The sequence below is a fragment of the Oncorhynchus nerka genome, linkage group LG11 (assembly GCF_034236695.1).
Source record: "Oncorhynchus nerka isolate Pitt River linkage group LG11, Oner_Uvic_2.0, whole genome shotgun sequence".
Classification (NCBI taxonomy): Eukaryota; Metazoa; Chordata; class Actinopteri; order Salmoniformes; family Salmonidae; genus Oncorhynchus; species Oncorhynchus nerka.
The window spans coordinates 69627924-69651625 of NC_088406.1; the positions used below are offsets into that span (position 1 = coordinate 69627924).

The following is a 23702-nucleotide window of genomic DNA, read 5'->3' on the forward strand; positions in this document are numbered from 1 at the left end:
GTCACACAAGTATACAGTATATTAGAGAAGAGGAGAATTCCCCCATCCGTCCTCCATTTCTTTAGGCTAGTGCCGATGGGAATACCCAATTCATAGTGGGTGTGAGATACACTTATATATACAGTAGATGAGGGATGCTACTAAAATGCTAATTCCATGTTTTAATTATTTTGTTTGGGTTAGCATTTATAGTTATTTATTGGGTTGTTTGTGTTAATTCACTTAAACAAATAAGATATTTGTAGTACCTGTTATACACATACTGTAAATATGCATATAACTCTACTTAATATGTCACTGCTACTGCAGGGGAGGCTGGACTGGAATGCATCTTATGGTAGCAAGCAAATCAAACATATGGAAAGCACATGTTTAACTCCGTTCCATTGATTCCATTCCAGCCATGACAATGAGCCTGTCCTCCTATAGCTCCTCCCACCAGCCTCCTCTGTGCCACTGTGCAGACTCAGTAGGAGACAATGTCCACTACCTTTGGCGTCCTTCATGCTATCATGTGACATGGCTTTGTCTTGTCTGTGAATAAATCAGTGCCTTTGCCCTCACAGACACATATTCATTTCACTGCATGTACTGTAGTCAGATGTACTGTAGTCACTGCATGTACTGTAGTCAGATGTACTGTAGTCACTGCATACACTGTAGTCAGATATATGTGGCGGCTCGAGCTGAGAAGTACAACCCGGCACCACTGGAGAAATCTTTCATCTGCCATCTTGAAAGTGAAATGAACAGCTCTCTGACTTACTTCTCTGTTAAAGAACAAGTTGCGATACTTCTGACTAAATTTCTTACTGAAAATCGTAGAGAATGTGCTTTGTTTATTCATTCGGTAAGTTTCTTATGTTCACAAATGGTTTTGAAGCATCGCCAGGATTTTCATCATATCAACCAAAGGTGTGTGTCTTAATATGTAAACATACACACTTCCGTGCTTGTGAATAGCTTGCAGATTTATGTTAATAGCTTCCGCTCTCATGTAAACTAGCAACATTCAAGTTGTTCATTCGGTTTGCTGAAATGTCCAGGACGTTCAAAATAAAATCCTCAGAGTGAAGATAGAAATGGAATGTCCAGAGCTGACTTGATTAGGTACATTGCATTCTGTTCTACGTAGACAGTCATTCCTGTTCTACACACAATATATTTTTTATCAGAACACTCCTAAACATTTCACCCCCCTGAAATGTTGTGAGCCTGTGTTTCCCCACACATAAACACATACACAGAATCTACCACCAGTTGTTTACAATGGAAATAGCTTGTGGAATCTAAAATGTCTGTCTCTCTCTGAGCCTGTGTTTTCTGTGGGGTGCTGCTCTAGTCTGTGCACCACTCCAGCCTCTCTATAATGGATAGGCTACGCAGGTCGGCAGTCCCGATTCTGTCACTTCAACACTCCTCTGCTCCCAGCAATCCGTTTGAGCAATGAACCGCCTCTGCTAGGGGAATCCTATGGGTGCTTTTGGTTCTCTCTATCTCTCTGTCTCTCTCTGTCTCTCTCTCTCTCTCTCTCTCTCTCTCTCTCTGTCTCTCTGTCTCTCTGTCTCTTTCTGTCTCTCTCTCTCTCTCTCTCTCTCTCTCTCTCTCTCTGTCTCTCTCTCTCTCTCTGTCTCTGTCTCTGTCTCTGTCTCTCTCTCTCTCTGTCTCTCTCTCTCTCTCTCTCTCTCTCTCTCTCTCTCTCTCTCTCTCTCTCTCTCTGTGTCTCTGCCTCTCTCTCTCCCCCCTCTCTCTCTCTCTCTCTCTCTCTCTCTCTGTCTCTCTGTCTCTCTCTCTCTCTCTCTGTGTCTCTGTCTCTCTCTCTCCCCCTCTCTCTCTCTCTCTCTCTCTCTCTCTCTCTCTCTGTCTCTCTCTCTCTCTCTGTCTCTGTCTCTGTCCCTGTCTCTGTCTCTCTCTCTCTCTGCTGCAATTGGAGGGGGGAGTGCTTAGATGAAGACACATTCCTCTATGAAATGTTTAGATATATGAACTCTTGAATATGTCAGAGAGAAATGGAGACGTGTTTTTTGTAGCCTGTAATAGATTCAAGAAGGTGCATCAGTCTGGAAAGAGACGGCGTGATTGAAGTGGTGTGTCTAGGAGATAGGAAGTCGGTAGCAGAGCAAGCAGAGTGATACGCCCACAACAACCATCACACCACCTGGTTGCTTTCAGGATCAATACAAAGCATCCAAATATACTATTAGACTAGGCTACACACACACACACACACGCACACGCACACAACCACGCACACACACACGCACACTCACAAACATCACTAAAGTACATAGTAACATACATACTCACAACTATTAGTCCTAAAGTACATAGTAACATGCATACTCACAACTATTAGTCCTAAAGTACATAGTAACATGCATACTCACAACTATTAGTCCTAAAGTACATAGTAACATACATACTCACAACTATTAACCCTGAAATACATAGTAACATACATACTCACAACTATTAGTCCTAAAGTACATAGTAACATACATACTCACAACTATTAGTCCTAAAGTACATAGTAACATACATACTCACAACTATTAGTCCTAAAGTACATAGTAACATACATACTCACAACTATTAGTCCTAAAGTACATAGTAACATACATACTACACAACTATTAGTCCTAAAGTACATAGTAACATACATACTCACAACTATTAGTCCTAAAGTACATAGTAACATGCATACTCACAACTATTAGTCCTAAAGTACATAGTAACATACACACTATTAGTCCTAAAGTACATAGTAACATACATACTTATAGTCCTAAAGTACATAGTAACATACATACTCACAACTATTAGTCCTAAAGTACATAGTAACATACATACTCACAACTACTAGTCCTAAAGTACATAGTAACAGTAACTATTATCCTACATACTCACAACTATTAGTCCTAAAGTACATAGTAACATACATACTCACAACTATTAGTCCTAAAGTACATAGTAACATACATACTCACAACTACTAGTCCTAAAGTACATAGTAACATACATACTCACAACTATTAGTCCTAAAGTACATAGTAACATACATACTCACAACTATTAGTCCTAAAGTACATAGTAACATACATACTCACAACTATTAGTCCTAAAGTACATAGTAACATACATACTCACAACTATTAGTCCTAAAGTACATAGTAACATACATACTCACAACTATTAGTCCTAAAGTACATAGTAACATGCATACTCACAACTATTAGTCCTAAAGTACATAGTAACACACATTCTCACAATTTATAGTCCTAAAGTACATAGTAACATACATACTCACAACTATTAGTCCTAAAGTACATAGTAACATACATACTCACAACTACTAGTCCTAAAGTACATAGTAACATACATACTCACAACTATTAGTCCTGAAGTACATAGTAACATACATACTCACAACTATTCAACTGTACATAGAAGTCTTCCACCCATGTTAGAGCCAATACAGTCTCTGCATAGTACTGTTTGTCAACCTTCTATAGCCCTCATGTAAAACAACAATTATGCTGCTATTTAATAACCTAGGTCCTAGAGGTAAGCAATGTTCAATAATGTACAATTAACCAAATAAGGAATTCATAATTCATCTGTATGGCATATATTCAGAATGATTACATGACATATTCTAGGCTATCAGTATGTTGAGTCTGTGTCTTGGTTTCAGTAATGTGTCTCTTGAGAAAATTACAACTTGTATGGTAGAGAAGATTTGATTGTTTTGTCGTTGGAACACTGTCTTGTTCAGAACTATACTGCTTGGCTACTTTTTTTGTATTTGACCTATTTTTGATACAGAAGCAGTAGTGTGTGTGGGCGTGCGTGCGTGCGGGCCTACCTCCAGACCTGTGGTATGAGTCATCCATCCTGGCCCTATGTTCTCAGAAACTCAACCTCTCTGCCATTTTAGCCAATTACAGCGCGTCTCTCAGGTTGTCATGGCGCAGCTCCCCATTGTCTGATTAGTATGCGCGAGATGCTGAGATTAGAGACATTAATAGCATAGTAATGGCCAGATAAGTGGCTGGTTCATAGCATAAGTATCAAAATAACTAAAAGTTCTGCACTGTGAGTGTCACAAAACATTTTTTTTTTCATCTGTCGTTGTTCATTGGCGCAGTAGACCTACATTCCTGTCACTTGAATTCTACACGAAAGCACATGGCTTACTTCCAGATCTGTAGTATCTGTAGTATCAGTATTTCAGTATCGTTCTTCTATATCTTATACGTCTAGAGTATCTGCCTTGTGCATCTGGATGATCTGATTCAGTCCTGAGATCTTCAGTCAGCTGTCAACCCAAGCCCAACCGTATCTGATTCAGTCCTGAGATCTTCTATCAGCTGTCAGCCCAAGCCCAACCGTATCTGATTCAGTCCTGAGTTCTTCAGTCAGCTGTCAACCCAAGCCCAACCGTATCTGATTCAGTCCTGAGTTCTTCAGTCAGCTGTCAACCCAAGCCCAACCGTATCTGATTCAGTCCTGAGATCTTCTATCAGCTGTCAGCCCAAGCTCAACCGTATCTGATTCAGTCCTGAGTTCTTCAGTCAGCTGTCAACCCAAGCCCAACCGTATCTGATTCAGTCCTGAGTTCTTCAGTCAGCTGTCAACCCAAGCACAACCGTATCTGATTCAGTCCTGAGTTCTTCAGTCAGCTGTCAACCCAAGCCCAACCGTATTTGATTCAGTCCTGAGTTCTTCAGTCAGCTGTCAACCCAAGCCCAACCGTATCTGATTCAGTCCTGAGTTCTTCAGTCAGCTGTCAACCCAAGCCCAACCGTATCTGATTCAGTCCTGAGTTCTTCAGTCAGCTGTCAACCCAAGCCCAACCGTATCTGATTCAGTCCTGAGTTCTTCAGTCAGCTGTCAACCCAAGCCCAACCGTATCTGATTCAGTCCTGAGATCTTCAGTCAGCTGTCAGCCCAAGCCCAACCGTATCTGATTCAGTCCTGAGTTCTTCAGTCAGCTGTCAACCCAAGCCCAACCATATCTGATTCAGTCCTGAGATCTTCAGTCAGCTGTCAGCCCAAGCCCAACCGTATCTGATTCAGTCCTGAGTTCTTCAGTCAGCTGTCAACCCAAGCCCAACCATATCTGATTCAGTCCTGAGATCTTCTATCAGCTGTCAACCCAAGCCCAACCGTATCTGATTCAGTCCTGAGATCTTCAGTCAGCTGTCAACCCAAGCCCAACCGTATCTGATTCAGTCCTGAGATCTTCAGTCAGCTGTCAACCCAACCGTATCTGATTCAGTCCTGAGATCTTCAGTCAGCTGTCAACCCAACCGTATCTGATTCAGTCCTGAGATCTTCAGTCAGCTGTCAACCCAAGCCCAACCGTATCTGATTCCACATCCACTCCGTATTCCTATCTACAGTGTCTTTCATCAACGTGAGCTCTACACTCCCCTCAGACCACACCTGATGCAGGGTCACTCCTCACTCCTCCTCTGCCCAGATAAACTTTGCTCTGGCACTACTTGCACACAATTATTATCAGCTGCACTGCTTTTCTCTGGAGTCTGCGGCTCAATCTCAATTTGTCATTCTGTGATCCCTTGCATTCTATCTCCTCTCTTCCTTCTCAATTGTATTGGAGGACTTTCTCCTCCAAAGCATTTGGAGAAGGATGCGAGATGAGACGATGCAAGAGAAGATGAATTGAGAAAGAGTCGTCTTCGCTCCTATCTAGTAGCCGTGAAAGGCCCTCGCTTCTATAGCCGCTACATTGTTAACGACCTCGCTGACTGCAGCCAGTCATTTTCATCTCGGGCGGCGGCCGCCACATCACAACTCACCGCCGTCGCCAGGCGCGCAGCTCGTGCTGTCGTTGCTAGGCTGTTGTACCTGCGTGCAGAGCGACGCGCGCCGTGATTACCACTGCCTCCGTTCAGTTCCTGCAGCCAGAGCAGAGTTGTGCTCAGGTCTCCCACTTGTCTTTACGTGGACGTGCCACTGCTGCTGACAGCATAGACAATGAACAGGATCAGATTCACACAGCAGTGAAAGACGGCTATGGTTTATTTCACCTGTGTGTGTTCTAATAATGACCTCGATTCATCATTTGCATTTTCATCATTTTTATCATCATGTGCCGTCACCTTTAACGTGTTTCTTTGTCACCGTTCTATTGTCATCATTTAACGCCAATTGCTAATATTGATTGATTGAGAGATCATTGATTTGGCTGCAGGTCTTATCTCAATGTGCACGTGTGTGTGTGTGTGTGTTTGTGTGTGTGTGTGTGTGTGTGTGTGTGTGTGTGTGTTTGTGTGTGTGTGTGTGTGTGTGTGTGTGTGTGTGTGTGTGTGTGTGTGTGTGTGTGTGTGTGTGTGTTTGTGTGTTTGTGTGTGTGTGTGTGTGTGTGTGTGTGTGTGTGTGTGTGTGTGTGTGTGTGTGTGTTTGTGTGTGTGTGTGTGTGTGTGTGTGTGTGTGTGTGTGTGTGTGTGTGTGTGTGTGTGTGTGTGTGTGTGTGTTGTGTGTGTGTGTGTGTGTGTGTGTGTGTGTGTGTGTGTGTGTGTGTGTGTGTGTGTGTGTGTGTGTGTGTGTGTGTGTGTTGGCTGTTGGCCAGAGCAGTGTGACTGATTAGTGCTGTGTCCAGCCCTGATTGTACTCGCCAACCATAACCAATCAGTGCCTCGTACAGACAGTAGCCCTCGGTAGTATTGGCTGGGGTGCTGGGGAACGAGGCAGAGTGGAGATACACAACTCAAATCGATCTAGGTGTAACCAGTGATCAATTGTTGTCATTTAACCTTTATAAAGGTTTGTCTCATTGAGATACAACCTTTTTTGCAAGAGGGACCTGTCTGATGACTAACCTTCTCTGAGACTAAAGCCTTTAGTTAGCAACAACAGAGAGATCTCATCAATACTTGGAGTCAAAGTATCGATATAATATTGTCCAAAATAATATGTAATTGTATCGATATTTTCCCCTATCACTAGTGTGTGTGTGTGTGTGTGTGAGAAAAGGGTTCCTCGAGAGCCATAGCACTGTATATATTTTTTGTGTTTTTTTTTAACCCCCTTTTTCTCCCCAATTTCATGGTATCCAATTATAAGTAGTTACTGACTTGTCTCATCGCTACAACTCCCGTACGGCCTCGGGAGAGACGAAGGTCGAGAACCATGCGTCCTCCGAAACACAACCCAACCAAGCCACACTGCTTAACGCAGCGCGCATCCAACACGGAAGCCAGCCGCACCAATGTGTCGGAGGAAACACCGTACGCGCCCGCCACAGGAGTCGCTAGTGCGCGATGAGACAAGGATATCCCTACCGGCCAAACCCTCCCTAACCCGGACGACGCTAGGCCAATTGTGCGTCGCCCCATGGACCTCCCGGTCGCGGCCGGTTACGACAGAGCCTGGACTCGAACCCAGAGTCTCTGGTGGCACTGCGCCACCCGGGAGGCCCCGCATTGTATATCTTTGTGACAAAACACAGACATGCTTCCATCCAAGCCCAACACAGGAATGAAAAAAGGCATTATTAAATATCAGAAGGTAAAAACATATATCCTCTTCCTTTCACTAGTCGGTGCAGCATAACTTAAGCCCAGGCTGACTGGCGGGCTCTTCCATTTACTCTAATAAACAGGGGTGTTTGGTGGGAGAGGAGGGTGAGAGGTAGAGTGGCTGTTGGGCTGGTTACACCCCTCCATCTGCTCACAGTGTGCCGGGCTGCTGCTGCTTCCACCATCCTGCTTCTAATACAAACCCTCAGTCCCTTGTTTTTATGGCTGAACACCTGCTTATGTCTTTCTCCTTGTAGCGAGCCCATTCCTCCTATTCTGTCGTTCCAGTTCAGCAGTATTGTTCCCAATTTCCATTTAAAGAAAGTCACAGGGAAGTCGAGTTTCTCCTTCCATTCCTCCTGGAATCAGTCTCTCCTTTACACCCCTTCCTCCAAAAACATATTGATGCTTAAGACATTTAAAGGGAAGAGGAGTTTGATCTTTCTCTCCCAGTCCAGTTATGTGCTTCCTGGTGTTGTGGTTTCTAGTCATGGACAGGAGGAATTGATCGTCTTCAGAAGAACAGAAGGAATGAGACCAGGGGCTGCCGCGCTCTGAGAGAGAGAGATACGGGTGTGAGAGTCCGAGAGAGATGGAAGGGAGTGAGAGCTGAAAGAGAGGGAGGTGTGTGAGTGCCGGAGAGAGAGAGAGAGAGAGAGAGAGAGAGAGAGAGAGAGAGAGAGAGGAACGAGGGAGGGGTGTGAGTGCCGGAGAGAGAAAGAGAGGAGCGAGGGAGGGGTGTGAGTGAGAGTCTGAGAGAGACGGCACAACACTGAAAGCGGACTTCCCTAAGAGCTGCTCACTGCTACAACGCCACAACTCACAGCTAGGGGACAAAACACACCCCAACACACACTCACACTGTACACACACATAGCCGAGAGGAGGCTTTATACAGTTGTGACCGAGAGGCTTTGTGAAATTTCTGTGTATTGAAATCGAAGTGGACACAAATCCAGACACAATGGAAGAGAATATGGAAGAAGGACAGAATTCAAAAGGTACGGTGTAAAATCTTTAAATGATATATAAATATCTCGGAGCTAATCCATGTTTCCTTTGTGTTGCTGCTGCTGCAGCTGTATGTACTGTATGCCGATGTTACACACTCTCTCTTTGACACAGACGTGTATTTGGATGCTGCCAAGCAGAGAATAAGCTACTGATGCAGACAAAGAAACACATGGATTGTAATTACTTGAGTGTTTTTGGGAGATTTTTTCATTATTATTGATTGTCATCATCGTTCATTGGAATTGCGCTGGTTTTATTTTGATTTGAGCGATGCTGTTTTGAAAGGTGGAGGGAGGGGAGGATGGAGGGAGGGGAGGATGGATGGAGGGAGAGAGAGAGAAGGAGGCGGGTGCTTGGGTGTCCCTTGTTTGTTGAGTGGTGGATTGGAGGGGGAATTGTCTTGTCTTCTGCTTGAACGCTTGTCTTGACGGCAGAGAAGTGAATTGATTTCCCTCCATCCCTCCCTCCTTCTCTCACTCTCCCGATTTTCCCCGGGTATGGCAACAATGCAGCCATTACTTTGCTATCTAAGCTGAAATCAGCTGAAATCAGATTAGCGCGCCTGTCTGTCCTCCTGCCCCTTTGTCTCAGTAACAGTTGTTTGTTTAGTGGCGGGGTGCTTGGCTGCTGTAGCATTCATCTCATTTAACGGCACTGTGCTGGAGGATGGGCAGGTGTTGTCTTGTCGAGGGGGATCAACAGAACACGTATGCAGCGCTAGCTAGACTATTTACCCATTATGAATGAAAAAATGCAAATCGTTGTCTGTTATGGAGATGGGATGAATATTTTTGCCTGTTTTTATAGATGACGAACACTCTTAGCCAATCAGAGCAAAGCATGGGGACCCATCTTTAGCCCAAGCAGATGCTTCCCTTCCTTCTCTGCCCCTCCCTCTCCTCCCCCACACCGCTTTCACATACACAATTCACACATATGAACCACATGCCCCCGCCCCTCCACTAAAAACAGGTTACAAAAGGTAACACTTGGGGTTGGAATGTAGAGAGAGAAACAGAGGGTGAGAGAGACAGAGGGGGAGAGAGACATAGGGGGAGAGAGACAGAGGGGGAGAGAGACAGAGGGGGAGAGAGACAGAGGGGGGAGAGACAGAGAGGGAGGGAGACAGCGGGGGAGAGAGACAGAGGGGGAGAGAGACAGAGGGGGAGAGAGACAGAGAGGGAGAGAGACAGCGGGGGAGAGAGACAGAGGGGGAGAGAGACAGAGAGGGAGAGAGACAGCGGGGGAGAGAGACAGAGGGGGAGAGAGACAGAGGGGGAGAGAGACAGAGGGGGAGAGAGACAGAGAGGGAGAGAGACAGCGGGGGAGAGAGACAGAGGGGGAGAGAGACAGAGGGGGAGAGAGACAGAGGGGGAGAGAGACAGCGATAGTCTTCCATAACAAAGCCATCACCTACAGAGAGATGAACCTGGAGAAGAGCTCCTTAAGCAAGCTGGTCCTGGGGCTCTGTTCACAAACACAAACAGAGCCCCAGGACAGCAACACAACTAGACCCAACCAAATCCTGAGAAAACAAAAAGATAATTACTTCACACATTGGAAAGAATTAACAAAAAAACTAGAATGCTATTTGGCCCTAAACAGAGAGTACACAGTGGCAGAATACCTGACCACTGTAACTGACCCAAATTTAAGGAAAGCTTTGACTATGTACAGACTCAGTGATCACAGCCTTGCTATTGAGAGAGGCCGCCGTAGGCAGACCTGGCTCTCACGAGAAGACAGGCTATGTGCACACTGCCCATAAGGTGGAAACTGAGCTGCACTTCCTAACCTCCTGCCAAATGTATGACCATATTAGAGACACATATTTCCCTCAGATTACACAGACCCACAAAGAATTTGAAAACAAATCCAATTTTGATAAACTCCCATATCTATTGGGTGAAATAACAGTGTGCCATCACAGCAGCAAGATTTGTGACCTGTTTGCACAAGAAAAGGGCAACCAGTGAAGAACAAACACCATTATAAATACAACCCATATGTATGTTTATTTATTTTCCCTTTTATACTTAAACTATTTGCACATCGTTAAGACACTGTATATAGACATAATATAACATTTGGAATGTCTTCATTCTTTTGGAACTTGTGTGAGTGTAATATTTACTGTTCACTTTTTATTGTTTATTTCACTTTTGCTTATCCATTTCACTTGCTTTGGCAATGTAAACATGTTTCCCAATAATCAATAAAGCCTCTTGAGTTGAATTGAGAATGAGAAAGAGGGAGTGAGAGAGGAGGAAGGGAGAGAGAGAGAGAGAGAGAGAGAAGGGGGAGAAAGAAAGATAGGGGAGAGAGTGAGGGAGTGAAGGTTCCATGGTCATTGTCCTTCCAGTGGTCCCCGGCGCATCTTTAAGTAACTGTTCTGCTGCTCATTAGTCCTGACCCACTTCTGAAATAGAGAGAGAGAGCGTAAAGAGGGAGATGGAGGGAGAGAGAGAAAGAAAAACAGGGCAGCGTAAACATAACATTTTGTTTTTGTAGACCCCATAAGCTTTCTTTTCTCACTCTCTCTCCATCTCTCTCTCATCCTCCCTCTCCCTCTCTCTGTCTCGCTCTGTCTCTGTCGCTGTCTCTCTCTCTGTCTCTCTTCTCTCTCTCATCCTCTCTCTCTATCTCTCTGTCTCTCTCTCTGTCTCTGTCTCTCTTCTCTCTCTCTTTCTCTCTCTGTCTGTCTCTCTCTACCTCTCTCTATCTCTTCTCTCGCTGTCTCTCTCTCTCAATTCAATTCAATTCAATGGGCTTTATTTGCATGGGAAACATATGTTAACAACTCTGTTTCTGTCTCTGTCCCTTCTCTCTCTCTATCCCTTCTCTCTCTCTTTGTCTCTGTCTCTCTATCTCTCTCTCTCCCTTCCAATGCCAAAATAACTACAACCATATGGCGATGGTACTCAATGTGACCAAATCCAAAATGTTCCCTGTCACAGTTTGACAGCAACAGAGTCTGTCTATGTTTACCGACAGGGGTTGGTGGGATTAGATGGTTGTCTACTTCTGAGTGAGCACCACCCACCTCTGGGAGGAAATGTGTTAGCTCCGGCCTTTGGACAAATCTTCAACAGCTGGACTCGAACCATTTGAAGTTCCCATTAGTTGTTTCCCTGCATGTCATCTCTTCATTACCATACTCTCTAGAGTCTAAAGAGATAGGTGCTGAAATAAGAAGGTCTATGACTATTTGTCCAGGCAGTTGTTGCTTTCTTGAGATAATAATGAATGCCTTGGGGTGTTGGATAGCAGAATACTTATAGTCTCTCTCTCTCTCTCTCTCTCTCTCTCTCTCTCTCTCTCTCTCTCTCTCTCTCTCTCTCTCTCTCTCTCTCTCTTTCTCTCTCTCTACCTATCTCCCTCTCTCTATCTCCCTCTATGCGGCTGCGGGTCTCCTATACTTCATTGCGGCATTCTTGGCTAACCACAAATATAGCCGAACCCACAGAAAACAATGATCAATGCAAATCTCTTTAGCAGGCGAAGGGAAGGGACAATTGGAGGGAGAGGGCAAGGAATGACAGAAGGAGGGATGGAGGGAGGGAGGTAGCTGGGTGAGGAGAGATGTGCTGTGGAGAAACAAAACGACAGCGATGGTAGTGACGACGGAGAGATGGGAGGTGCTCTTTCGCTCTCTCTCGCTCTCTCTCTGATGGATGGAGGGATGTTGTTTTGGAGAAAGCAGGAGGGATAGCAGGAGTGGGTTTGAAGAAGGAAGGATGGAGATTAACAAGGTAATGGTGTCGATTTTTGAGAAAGCAAATACCGCCTACCGATATATCAACGCGGCAACACACACTTGCACAGACATTAATCACTGTACACACACACACACACACACACACACACACACACACACACACACACACACACACACACACACACACACACACACACACACACACACACACAGACAGACACACACATAAACATATCTGGTCTCACCAAACACTTAGATTTAGAAATACAGAGCATTACGAAGTACTGTGTGTGTGTGTGTGTGTGTGTGTGTGAGGGGGGGTCATAAAGTAGGCTCATTGTCACGCCCTGGCCTTAGTATTTTGTGTTTTCTTTATTATTTTGGTCAGGCCAGGGTGTGACATGGGTGATTTATGTGTTTGTCTTGTCTAGGGGTTTTTGTAGATTAATGGGGTTGTGTTTAGTAGAGTAGTCTAGGTAAGGCTATGGTGGCCTAGAGTGGTTCTCAATCAGAGGCAGGTGTTTATCGTTGTCTCTCATTGGGAACCATATTTAGGCAGCCATATTCTTTGAGTGTTTGGTGGGTGATTGTTCCTGTCTCTGTGATTGTTTGCACCAGATAGGGCTGTTCCGGGTTTTCACGTTTATTGTTTTTGTATACTGTTCGTAATTTTCATCTTTATTAAAGATGTTTACAAATAACCACGCTGCAGTTTGGTCCTCCTCTCCTTCAACTGAAGAAAACCGTAACACTCATAACGGCGTTGACGGTACTGACGAACATGGTGATGATTCTGATGGCGTTATGGTGCTGATTATGGGGTCGGTGATGCTGAATGTTATGGTGATGACTGGTTGAGACAAAAGTGCCATTTGTTGACTAAAATCTCCTGCCTGATTTCAATAAACTATTCCTTGTCATCCTCCACCATCTCCAATCTCTTGTTGATTGTATCAGGAAGTACAGCACTTCCCCACATTGCAAAACATTCATAGCTTGGAAAATGGAGGGCTTATAATATAATTCAATTAGAATCAAGCCGGTCTCTGAGGCAGTTTGAATATTGAAGCACTATTGATTTATCTGGGCGTGATAAGCCGCAGCGGGACTGAAATGAAATACCCAGGCTGCACTCCTCCATCTACAGCTAGCATCATGCTGCTGTTGCTATCAACAGAACTCCGACGGATGAATGCATGAACATCCATCCTTAGCACTCTCTTGGATCTTTGGAACAGAGCTGTGTGGGATTTTCCCGGCTAATAGATTTACGTTGATCAATTTGAATGACTAATTGGCTGTCTTCCTTCACTTTGGGGTAAAGTTATTGGACGTTGCTTGTCATTTAGGACAGTGGAGCTTTTTTCTGTTCGTACAAACAGTCGAGTTGAGGCAATTGTTGTCACATTACTGACTCTGGGACATAAATAATTGACTACTGGTCCACTGTGGATTCCATCAGTGATTGAGCCTGGAAATATAGTTCCAGGCTCAACACTAGAGAGTGTGCTGTGCTGTGAAATGGGTGCTGAAATGACACTGATCCCCCTCAAACTGAGGTTCAGTGACAAAAATACTCTCATTCTCTATGCGTGTGGATAAAATGTTGAACCTGTGTTTTCAGTGATATAGTTCTATAGAAATCCCTCTACCGACTACAAACTCACCTTCGGGCTTGTCTAGGCTCTTTGATTATATTCTTGAGGGTCTGTGACTCAGACTGTGCCTTCCAAGATAGATATCTGAATCGAGTTGATACAGTACCTGTGCAAGCTATAAGCTACAAATCACCGTCCCCTTCACCCACCAGTGGGTATTGGCCTAGAGAAAGCGATCTATAACTCTCAGTATCCAGGAGGCAGAGGCAGTTAGTGGGGTGTGGGGGTCATGCAGAGAAGGAGGCAGGCAGGGAGTAGTGTTCCGTTGCTCCAGGGTGATTGCTAGCCTGGCCTTGGCACTGATAAGACCTGAACCATAACACTTCCTGCCTGGATGGTCCTTGTGTAGTCTATTTAGGCCAGAAAGACCCGGCCGGGGCTTCCCTCTCTTCCCTTCTGCCTGCTCCACTCCTCTCCGGCCTGCAATTATGCTAACAAGCTCTATCATTGTTCCAGCTTGAGGAGCCTGGGGACTAAAGTTCTGAGAGGAAGGTCAAGGTACCAGGGCAACGCCACCGATTACGTCCGATGAGTGTTCTGACTGGGGTCTCTGGGAAAGCGGACTTTGGCTAGCGCTGGACTGGCTATAACTGGACAATAGCTTCTCTTACAGTCTTCTAGATTTTTTTGTTGTTTGCTTGTATTTTGCAGCAGAATTGTATTGAAGTTAAGCAACTGTTTTGTTGTGCTCTGTTCAGATGGGTACAATTGCTTACCTCAAGGCCTTTGTTGATTAGCCTACTCTACCAGACTGTATGTTCCCCAGGGCGCCACTGTATAAACCCACTGTTAGGCTAAATGACGTGTGACACCAAGGTCATGGGTTCAAAACCCAGCCAGGAATACAGTCATTGGTTGACATTACATCAACACTTACTGTGATTTAGTAAACATCAACGGACGATGACACATTTAACATGCAGCTTGGAGTAAATGACTCTGTGTGTACTGTCAATCTAGAGCACAGTAGAACATACTAGAACTGCATACTCAATCTAGCTGGACAGGGTTATAGTCATTGGACTTTGATAGTGCACAGTGACAGACAATACAATCTATAGATTGGTGCAATGTCAGTGGTGTTTCAGGCTGATAGCAATTATCTAGCCTGAGATTTGTCATTTCCCATCCCATTGTCCTTGCGACCGGTAGCCTACATTGCGCCACATATTTGTGTTGAGAATCGTTGTTTAACAATGATCGCTTTTACGGTTGAATTTTCATGCCAGATGTTCTAAAAGGACCATCTTTAAATGTACAATGGAATTTGTCCCCGGGGTGAAAATTGGATGCTGTGTCTTCTATCGATTTTTGGCGTTCTACTTTTGTTTATGGGGCAGAGCATTATTGAAGTCAAGCGACTTGTTTCGTTACGCTGTGTGCAGACAGACAGCCAGACAGCAAACTGCCACGGTCCACTCGTCATCGCTCATTCTGTTCATTGTGTTGTCATCATAAAAGGATGTCGGCTTAAGAACAGTTCATTAATTTTCATTTTGCAGTTACCAGACGATACTAAGACCTTCTGAGGCGTTCATAGATACTATAATGCTTTATACCTGTTTGCCTTATGTAAAGTGTTACCCTCGGGCTATATTGTACATTGTCAGTCTTTCGCAATGGAACAGGAAAGCACCATAGATGCTAGCTCCCTAGGAAGGCCACTAAATATGTGTATACTACCAATAAAATGTGATTTGATTTCATTAGCAGAGCCATCAGCAGTGCTGCGGTGTCTTGCAGGATGGGACTCCATAAAGAGACACTTTGTTTAATGCTGTTGCCGAGTGTTCCTGGTTTACGATGCTGCCTGGGCCGGTACTGACACGGAGGCTAATGAATGACCTCTAATTACAGTGCAGTTAGTACCAGCACCATCATTTAGCACTTCCTGTTTGTCCCCCCCGGCAAATGAACATGAATCAAACCCAGTTGGTAACACTATAGCAGGACACAGACATGGACACTCTTGTCATTCCCCAATGTCATGCTGGTGTTAGGAGATGGTTGTGGAATTGTTGGCTTAAAGTGAGACCAGAGGGGATTGAGTATAATGATGGGGAGGAGGATGATGTTGAGGAGGGAGGGAAGGGAAAGGGGAAACCTAGTCAGTTGCACAACTGCATGCGTACAAACCGAAATTTGTGTGTGTACCATGTCCACAGACTGAGGCAGTTCAAATTCTGTTGATTCAGAATTTAAGATGAAGTACAGGGCCAGAAGGGAGAGTTCAGGGTTCTGTTGTTGTGTCTGCTGCTCTTGAGGGACGCACCCAGGCACTTAACCCCTGTGTTTTATTCTGACCCCTCGCTGACGTCGTAAAAATAGGCCTTTTTATTTATTTCATGCCTCTTTTGGTTGATAGCAGCCACATACCTCATGTATTATGGAAGAGTTGCTGTTGGGTTGTTGGCCTGGTAAAGGGTTGCCACGGCCACCGATGTCTGTTTCCAGCCATGGGTGTTTGGTCCAAAGACTATTCTCTTTACCACAGTTGCTAGAGAGATCCGCTTTGTTACTGTCAGCTCTCGGGGGTGATGAGGTAGTGAAACTATCTATCTAAAAGCCTTTGGGCAATGGAAGGTAGCGCTTCAAAGGGAAGAGAGACATATGAGCGTGAAAGACGTTCCTCTTGCTGTGCGGGTTTACAATAAAATTGTTTATTGATGTGGAGACTGGAATGCGTTGGCATGCCGTTGGGAACCAACCTGTGGAAATGGATAGGATGCGGCTGTCTTTTCCCCTCTCTCACAGTGATGTGATGACACAACCTACAGTCCCTAATGCCCCTGCTTAGTGAACGGGGTGATTACAGGGTATCTGTTACTGGAGGGCATCACTTACTCTGCTCTCACAGAAACGCCATACATCTCTATTGATTATAGTAGCATCCCCAACACTTAGCCCAAAGTTACATTATTCATTTTATTGAGCACATTTTTATTTTTTATTTTCACATTTTTATTGCTGGACATAGAGGACTGTAAAAAACACCAGGAAATCAGCTCCAAGTGGTTTTAATGTTGGAAATCTGTACCCAAGTGTTCCCACGCATAACAGAGAGACACGTGTAGGCAAGGTTTGAAACGATTACGCTTTAGTCAAATATTATATATGTATGGGCGTCATGCAGTCAATTTGCAGTCTTGTAATTATGTTCCGGCCCCCAGACCATCCGCTCAAGAAAAACATCGGCCTGCGGCTAAATCGAATTCATCCCTGACAAGCTTTAATACCCAGGTTTATGCTTATAACAAGTGATGATACAATAATAATGCATTAAACCGGTGGGCTTTAAGTGAATTCTTACCCAAAAAGCATACAGGTTTGGATATATTTCAACGTTTATTTGGCCCATCTTTGTAGCATGAGAGGTTAAAGGTAATGCATATTAGAATAAGCTGACCCAGAATTAAAGCTAGTGAAGGAATAATGCATTTACCATGAGTCATCCTGTGGAAAATGGTGCTATGGAATAATGCATTTACCATGAGTCATCCTGTGGAAAATGGTGCTATGGAATAATGCATTTGACAACACTTAAAAGACGGAGCTGCTTTTCAGCCGGCCCAAAATGGCCAGTTTCCCCACACAGCAAATGAATTGAGCAACACTATGTGGATGAGAACAGTGGTGCTTCTAAATTGTAGACAAAAACACTAATCTGACACAACCCAAAAACAGGATGTGCTTTATACCATGATGCTATTGTTAGCGATAGCTTTAAGTTATTTATACGTAGTTTAACCTGTTCCTATCCTGTTAGCAGTTAGCCCAGACTCTGTTTAGCTACAGATGTAGGATCTTCATTTCAGCCAGTTTGCTACAGCAGGAAAATAATCTTGCCGCGACAGGAAATGTGAATTATAATGTGGATTATAATGAATGGACATGTTTGTAGTGTAGCGTTCGTCGTCCTCGTCTGAGGAGGAGTAGGAGAGATCGGACCAATATGCAGCGTGGTACTCGTCCATGTTAATTTATTCAACAGAACACTAAACAAAATAACAACGGAGAATGAAACGAAACAGTTCTGAAAGGTGACATACACGAAACAGAAAACATTCACCCACAAAACACAGGTGGGAAAAGGCTACCTATGATTCTCAATCAGAGACAACGAACGACACCTGCCTCTGATTGAGAACCATACCAGGCCAAACACATAAACACAACCTAGAAAAACGAACGTAGACTGCCCACCCCAACTCACGCCCTGACCATACTAACACAAAGACAAAATAAAGAAACTAAGGTCAGAAACGTGACATGTAGAGGTTGATACATTTTTCATTACAGCAAATCACATCTGAAATTTCAAAGTGGAGACTTTTGAAGCCTTAAATACACTACAAATGTGCATTTCCTGCCAAGCAGAAATATCCTACATCTGCATAAACTGTACTTAATGGTGCTAATTGACAGACATGCCTGGCGCAGGACTTTTCCAGTGAAGTACACATAATGTAGAAGGGCTTTTGAGGGATAGCTTCCTGTGAAATGGCAGCTTGCCTACCCTGTGTTGTTTACTTCTGTCAGGATTTAGCCTGTATAGCAGGGATTCAATAGTGGGATTCAAATCAAATCTGATTTGTCACATGCGCCAAATAAAATGCTTACTAAACAACAATGCTTTAAGAAGTTAAGAAGAAAAAAAAATTCAGTGAAAAATTGATAAGTAAAAAAATAAAAAAATAAAAATTAACAAATAATTAAACAACAGCAATAAATCAAATGTTATTTGTCACATACACACGGTTAGCAGATGTTAATGCGAGTGTAGCGAAATGCTTGTGCTTCTAGTTCCGACAATGCAGTAATAACCAACAAGTAATCTAACTAACAATTCCAAAACTATATACTTACACACAGTGTAAGGGGATAAAGAATATGTACATAAGGATATATGAATGAGTGATGGTACAGAGCAGCATAGGCAAGATACAGCAGATGGTATCGAGTACAGTATATATGAGTATGTAAACAAAGTGGCATAGTTAAAGTGGCTAGTGATACATGTATTACACAAGGATGCAGTAGATGATATAGAGTACAGTATATACGTATGCACATGAGATGAATAATGTAGGGTATGTAACATTATATAAGGTAGCATTGTTTAAAGTGGCTAGTGATATATTTTACATCATTTCCCATCAATTCCCATTATTAAAGTGGCTGGAGTTGAGTCAGTGTCAGTGTGTTGGCAGCAGCCACTCAATGTTAGTGGTGGCTGTTTAACAGTCTGATGGCCTTGAGATAGAAGCTGTTTTTCAGTCTCTGGGTCCCAGAGAAAATAACAATAGCGAGGCTATAAACAAGGGTTACTGGTACAGTCAATGTGCAGGGGCACCGGTTAGTCAAGGTAATTGAGGTAATATGTACATGTAGGTAGAGTTAAAGTGACCATGCATAGATAATGAACAGAGAGTAGCAGCAGTGTAAAAGAGGGGTCTGGGTAGCCCTTTGATTAGCTATTCAGGAGCCTTATGGCTTGGGGGTAGAAGCTGTTAAGAAGCCTCTTGGACCTAGACTTGGCGCTCCGGTACTGCTTGCCGTGCGGCAGCAGAGAGAACAGTCTATGACTAGGGTGGCTGGAGTCTTTGACAATTTTTAGGGCCTTCCTCTGACACCGCCTGGTATAGAGGACCTGGATGGTGGGAAGCTTGGCCCCAATGATGTCCTGGGCCGTACGCACTGCCCTCTGTAGTGCCTTGTGGTTGGAGGCTGAGCAGTTGCCATACCAGCCAGTGATGCAACCAGTCAGGATGCTCTCGATGGTGCAGCTGTAGAAACTTTTGAGGATCTGAGGACCCATGCCAAATCTTTTCAGTCTCCTGGGGGGGAATAGAATTTGTAGTGCCCTCTTCACAACTGTTTTAGTGTGTTTGGACCATGATAGTTTGTTGGTGATGTGGACACACATCGCTCTCAACCTGTTCCACTGCAGCCCCGTCGATAAGAATTGGAGCGTGCTCTGTCTTCCTATAGTCCACAATCATCTCCTTTGCCCTGTTGTCCTGGCACCACATGGCCAGGTCTCTGACCTTCTCCCTATAGGCTGTCTCATCGTTGTCGGTGATCAGGCCTACCACTTAGGTGTTATCGGCAAACTTGATGCTGGTGTTGCAGTCGTGCCTGGCCATGCAGTCATAAGTGAACAGGGAGTACAGGAGGGGACTGAGCACTTACCAGTGAGGGGCCCCCGTGTTGAGGATTAGCGTGGCAGATGTGTTGTTACCTACCCTTAACACCTGTGGGGCGACCCATCAAGAAGTCCAGGAAACAGTTGCAGAGGGAGGGTCCTTAGCTTATTGGTGAGCTTCGTGGGCACTATGGTGTTGAACTCTGAGCTGCAGTCAATGAACAGCAATCTCACATAGGTGTTCCTTTTGTCCAGGTGGGAAAGGTTTGTGTGGCGTGCATCAGCAGTGGATCTGTTGTGGCGGTATGCAAATTGTAGTTGGTCTAGGGTTTCTGGGATGATGGTGTTGATGTGAGCCATGACCAGCCTTTCAAAGCACTTTATGGCTACAGACCTGAGTGCTACGGGATTGGTTGGTAATATCGCAGAGCAATCCAGTTGGGTTGTTGTGGAAACAGTTTGGTGATGCTGTGAGCCCTGTGGTGGTACAGCCAGGATGTCTATGTGTTTATTTCCATCACTGTAGTCTGTCTATAGGCTACATGAGGATCAAATACTGTATGGCCATGGAGATCCTATCAAATTCTATATGTAATTCTATGTGAATGGCTAATGGCCGTATTGCAGAACCAAAATGAAACATCTCTGCAGTCAAACTGTGTACGTCACCACACATTCAGAAACGTTTATCTTTCTCCACCAGACTCAAAGCAGTTAGTTTCTCATCCAAATCTACTAGATTTAAATATTATCTGACCGCCCAAAAAACACGATGGGTTAAGACGTACATCACCATGGCAGGGCGTTTTAAATGAACCTCTCCTTGGTACGTGAAGAGGCTTTAATATCATCCGGTCCCCCCACCACCCCTCTCTCCTCCACTGTATCCTCTTTGTATTAATCTGAGTCTGTCTCTTAGCAACCGGATGATTGACAGTTGAGGATTGCTTTTAGCGGCGGGGGGAGATGCTGTCAGCTAGAATCATACGCTCCCACTACAAAGACAATTATAGTCAAGGTCTTTTCTTTTCATTCACCTTGTGTAGATTCAACCCTTTGCTGTTTGACATGGAGGGATGGTCATCGTATTAGGTGTTTAGATCAACACCTTTTTGGTTTGTATTCATCGTTACATTTTAGCAGTGACGTTTGAGACAATTATTGACAAAGGAACTTAGGTTATTATGGTTGGATTGTTTGTTTTGTGATTTTGGTTAGTCCTCTCTGTGTGTGGTGTGAGATGTTTTGATGTGTCGTTTTTACACACACACACACACACACACACACACACACACACACACACACGCACGCACACACGAACACACGCACACACGCACACACGAACACACGCACACACGCACACACGCACACACGCACACACACACACACACACACACACACACACACACACACACACACGCACACACGAACACACGCACACACGCACACACGAACACACGCACACACACACACACGCACACACACACACTGTTTTATAATCCTTGTAGGAACCAGAAAATGTATGTCCTTTCAAAATATTTTTTTCTTTAACCCCTAAACCTAAACCCTAACCTAGCCCTAACTTTTATCCTAATCTCTAAACCCTAACCTTAACTCTAACCCTAACCCTAATTTGAACCCTAACCCTAACCTTTAAGCCTAAAATTGTATTTTTCCTTTTAGGGACCGGCAAAATGTCCCCACCTGGATAGTTAAACACACACACACACACAACATATTGCTTTATAAAGACCTGAGAGCATCGATGTCTCTGGGCTTGGGTTGTGTTTTCAGTCTCACTGTCAGTGGTGGAAAAAGTACTCAATTCTCATACTTGAGTTAAAGTAAAGATAGCTTAATAGAAAATGACTCAAGTAAAAGTGAAAGTCACCCAGTAAAATACTACTTGAGTAAAAGTCTAAAAGTATTTGGTTTTATATATGCTTAAGTATCAAAAGTAAATGTAGTTGCTAAAATATACTTATGTATCAAAAGTAAACGTACAAATAATTTAAAATTCCTTATATTAAGCAAGCCAGACAGCACACTTTTGGGTGTCAGGGAAAATGTAACTAACTTTCTTTACGAATGTAATGAAGTAAAAGTAAAAGTTGTCAAAAATATAAATAGAAAAGTAAAGTACAGATACCCCCAAAAACGACTTAAGTAGTACTTTAAAGTATTTTTTACTTTAAGTACTTTACACCACTGCTCACTGTAGTGGAGGTCAGAGGAACTGTAAATAATACAATGGGAGTGGTGAAGAGGAGGAGGAAGAGGTGTTGAAGAGGAGGAGAGAAAACACCAGACCAGGGCTTGAGTGAAGGCTGGAAGAATTGTTTTGGGGAGGCTTGTAAATGTAGCCAGTGACAGCTGCTATCACATACCATTCCCCAGGCAGTACAGTGCATGACCTCTCTGGAGCATCACTCTGATTATCCTTCTGTAGAAGAGCGTCAAGGACCAAGAACCTGCTACTGCCAGAGGAAGAGGAGTGACACACTGCTAGTGTCCGTGCATAAGGAAATTAACACGATCTCTCCAACCAAGGTGCAGGAATGGAGGAACAGTAGAGAAGAGAATATACATTTTCCCACCTTGCCTGCACAATTACCCCCTATGGGATAAAGAATAAAACATTAACATTGAATTGAATTGAAAGAGGTATTATGGAACTATACAGTGACCTCTACGGTGGAAAGGGTTCCAAAGGGTTCTTCGGCTGTCTCCATAGTAGAACTCTAAATGGTTACATGTAGAACCCTCTGTATAAAGAGTTCTACATGGAGCCCGAAAGGCTTCTACCTGCAACCAAAAAGGGTTATTCAAAGGGTTCTCCTATGGGGACAGCCGAAAAACTCTTAAGGTTCTAGCACTTTTTTTCTAAGAGTGCCCATCAAATCCTGTCCCCTGTGCCCATCAAATCCATCTCCTGTTATTTCCATCACTCCTCCATCCCTCCTCCTCCATCTCTCCTCCATCCCTCCTCCTCCATCTCTCCTCCATCCCTCCTCCTCCATTCCTCCTCCTCCATCTCTCCTCCATCCCTCCTCCATCCCTCCTCATCCCTCCTCCACCCATCCTCCTCCATCACTCCTCCATCCCTGCTCCATCCATCCCTCCTCTATCCCTCCTCCATCCATCCTCCATCCCTCCTCCTCCATCTCTCTTTCATCGCTCCTCCTCCATCCCTTCTCCATCCCTCCTCCTCCATCCCTTCTCCATCCCTCCTCCTCCATCCCTCCTCCTCCATGCCTCCTCCTCCATCCCTCCTCCTCCATCCCTCCTCCATCCCTCCTCCTCCATCCCTTCTCCATCCCTCCTCCTCCATCCCTTCTCTATCCCTCCTCCTCCATCCCTCCTCCTCCATCCCTCCTCCATCACACCTCCATCCCTCCTCCATCCCTCCTCCATCACTCATCCTCCATCCCTCCTCCATCTCTCCACCATCACTCCTCCATCCCTGCTCCATCACTCCTCCATCCCTCCTCCATCCCTCCTCCTCCATCCCTTCTCTATCCCTCCTCCTCCATCCCTTCTCTATCCCTCCTCCTCCATCCCTCCTCCATCCCTCCTCCATCCCTCCTCCATCACTCATCCTCCATCCCTCCTCCATCTCT

General features: G+C 44.5%; 1 protein-coding gene across 3 annotated transcripts in view; it reads left to right on the top strand.

The window, feature by feature from the left end:
* The window catches only part of LOC115137485 (neuronal membrane glycoprotein M6-a-like), an 88544-nt gene that overhangs the window by 14328 nt on the left and 50514 nt on the right, over positions 1 to 23702 (top strand). The window contains exon 1 of one of the 3 annotated variants that reach the window (XM_029673809.2): positions 8267 to 8548. The exons of 1 other annotated variant lie outside the window; for it this stretch is intronic. In XM_029673809.2, coding sequence (XP_029529669.1) covers positions 8512 to 8548 — 37 coding nt within the window. In that variant the 5' untranslated portion in view covers positions 8267 to 8511. Of the gene's footprint in view, positions 1 to 8266; positions 8549 to 23702 lie in introns of those variants that run through there. One more of the 3 variants, XM_029673806.2, reaches the window with a different exon arrangement.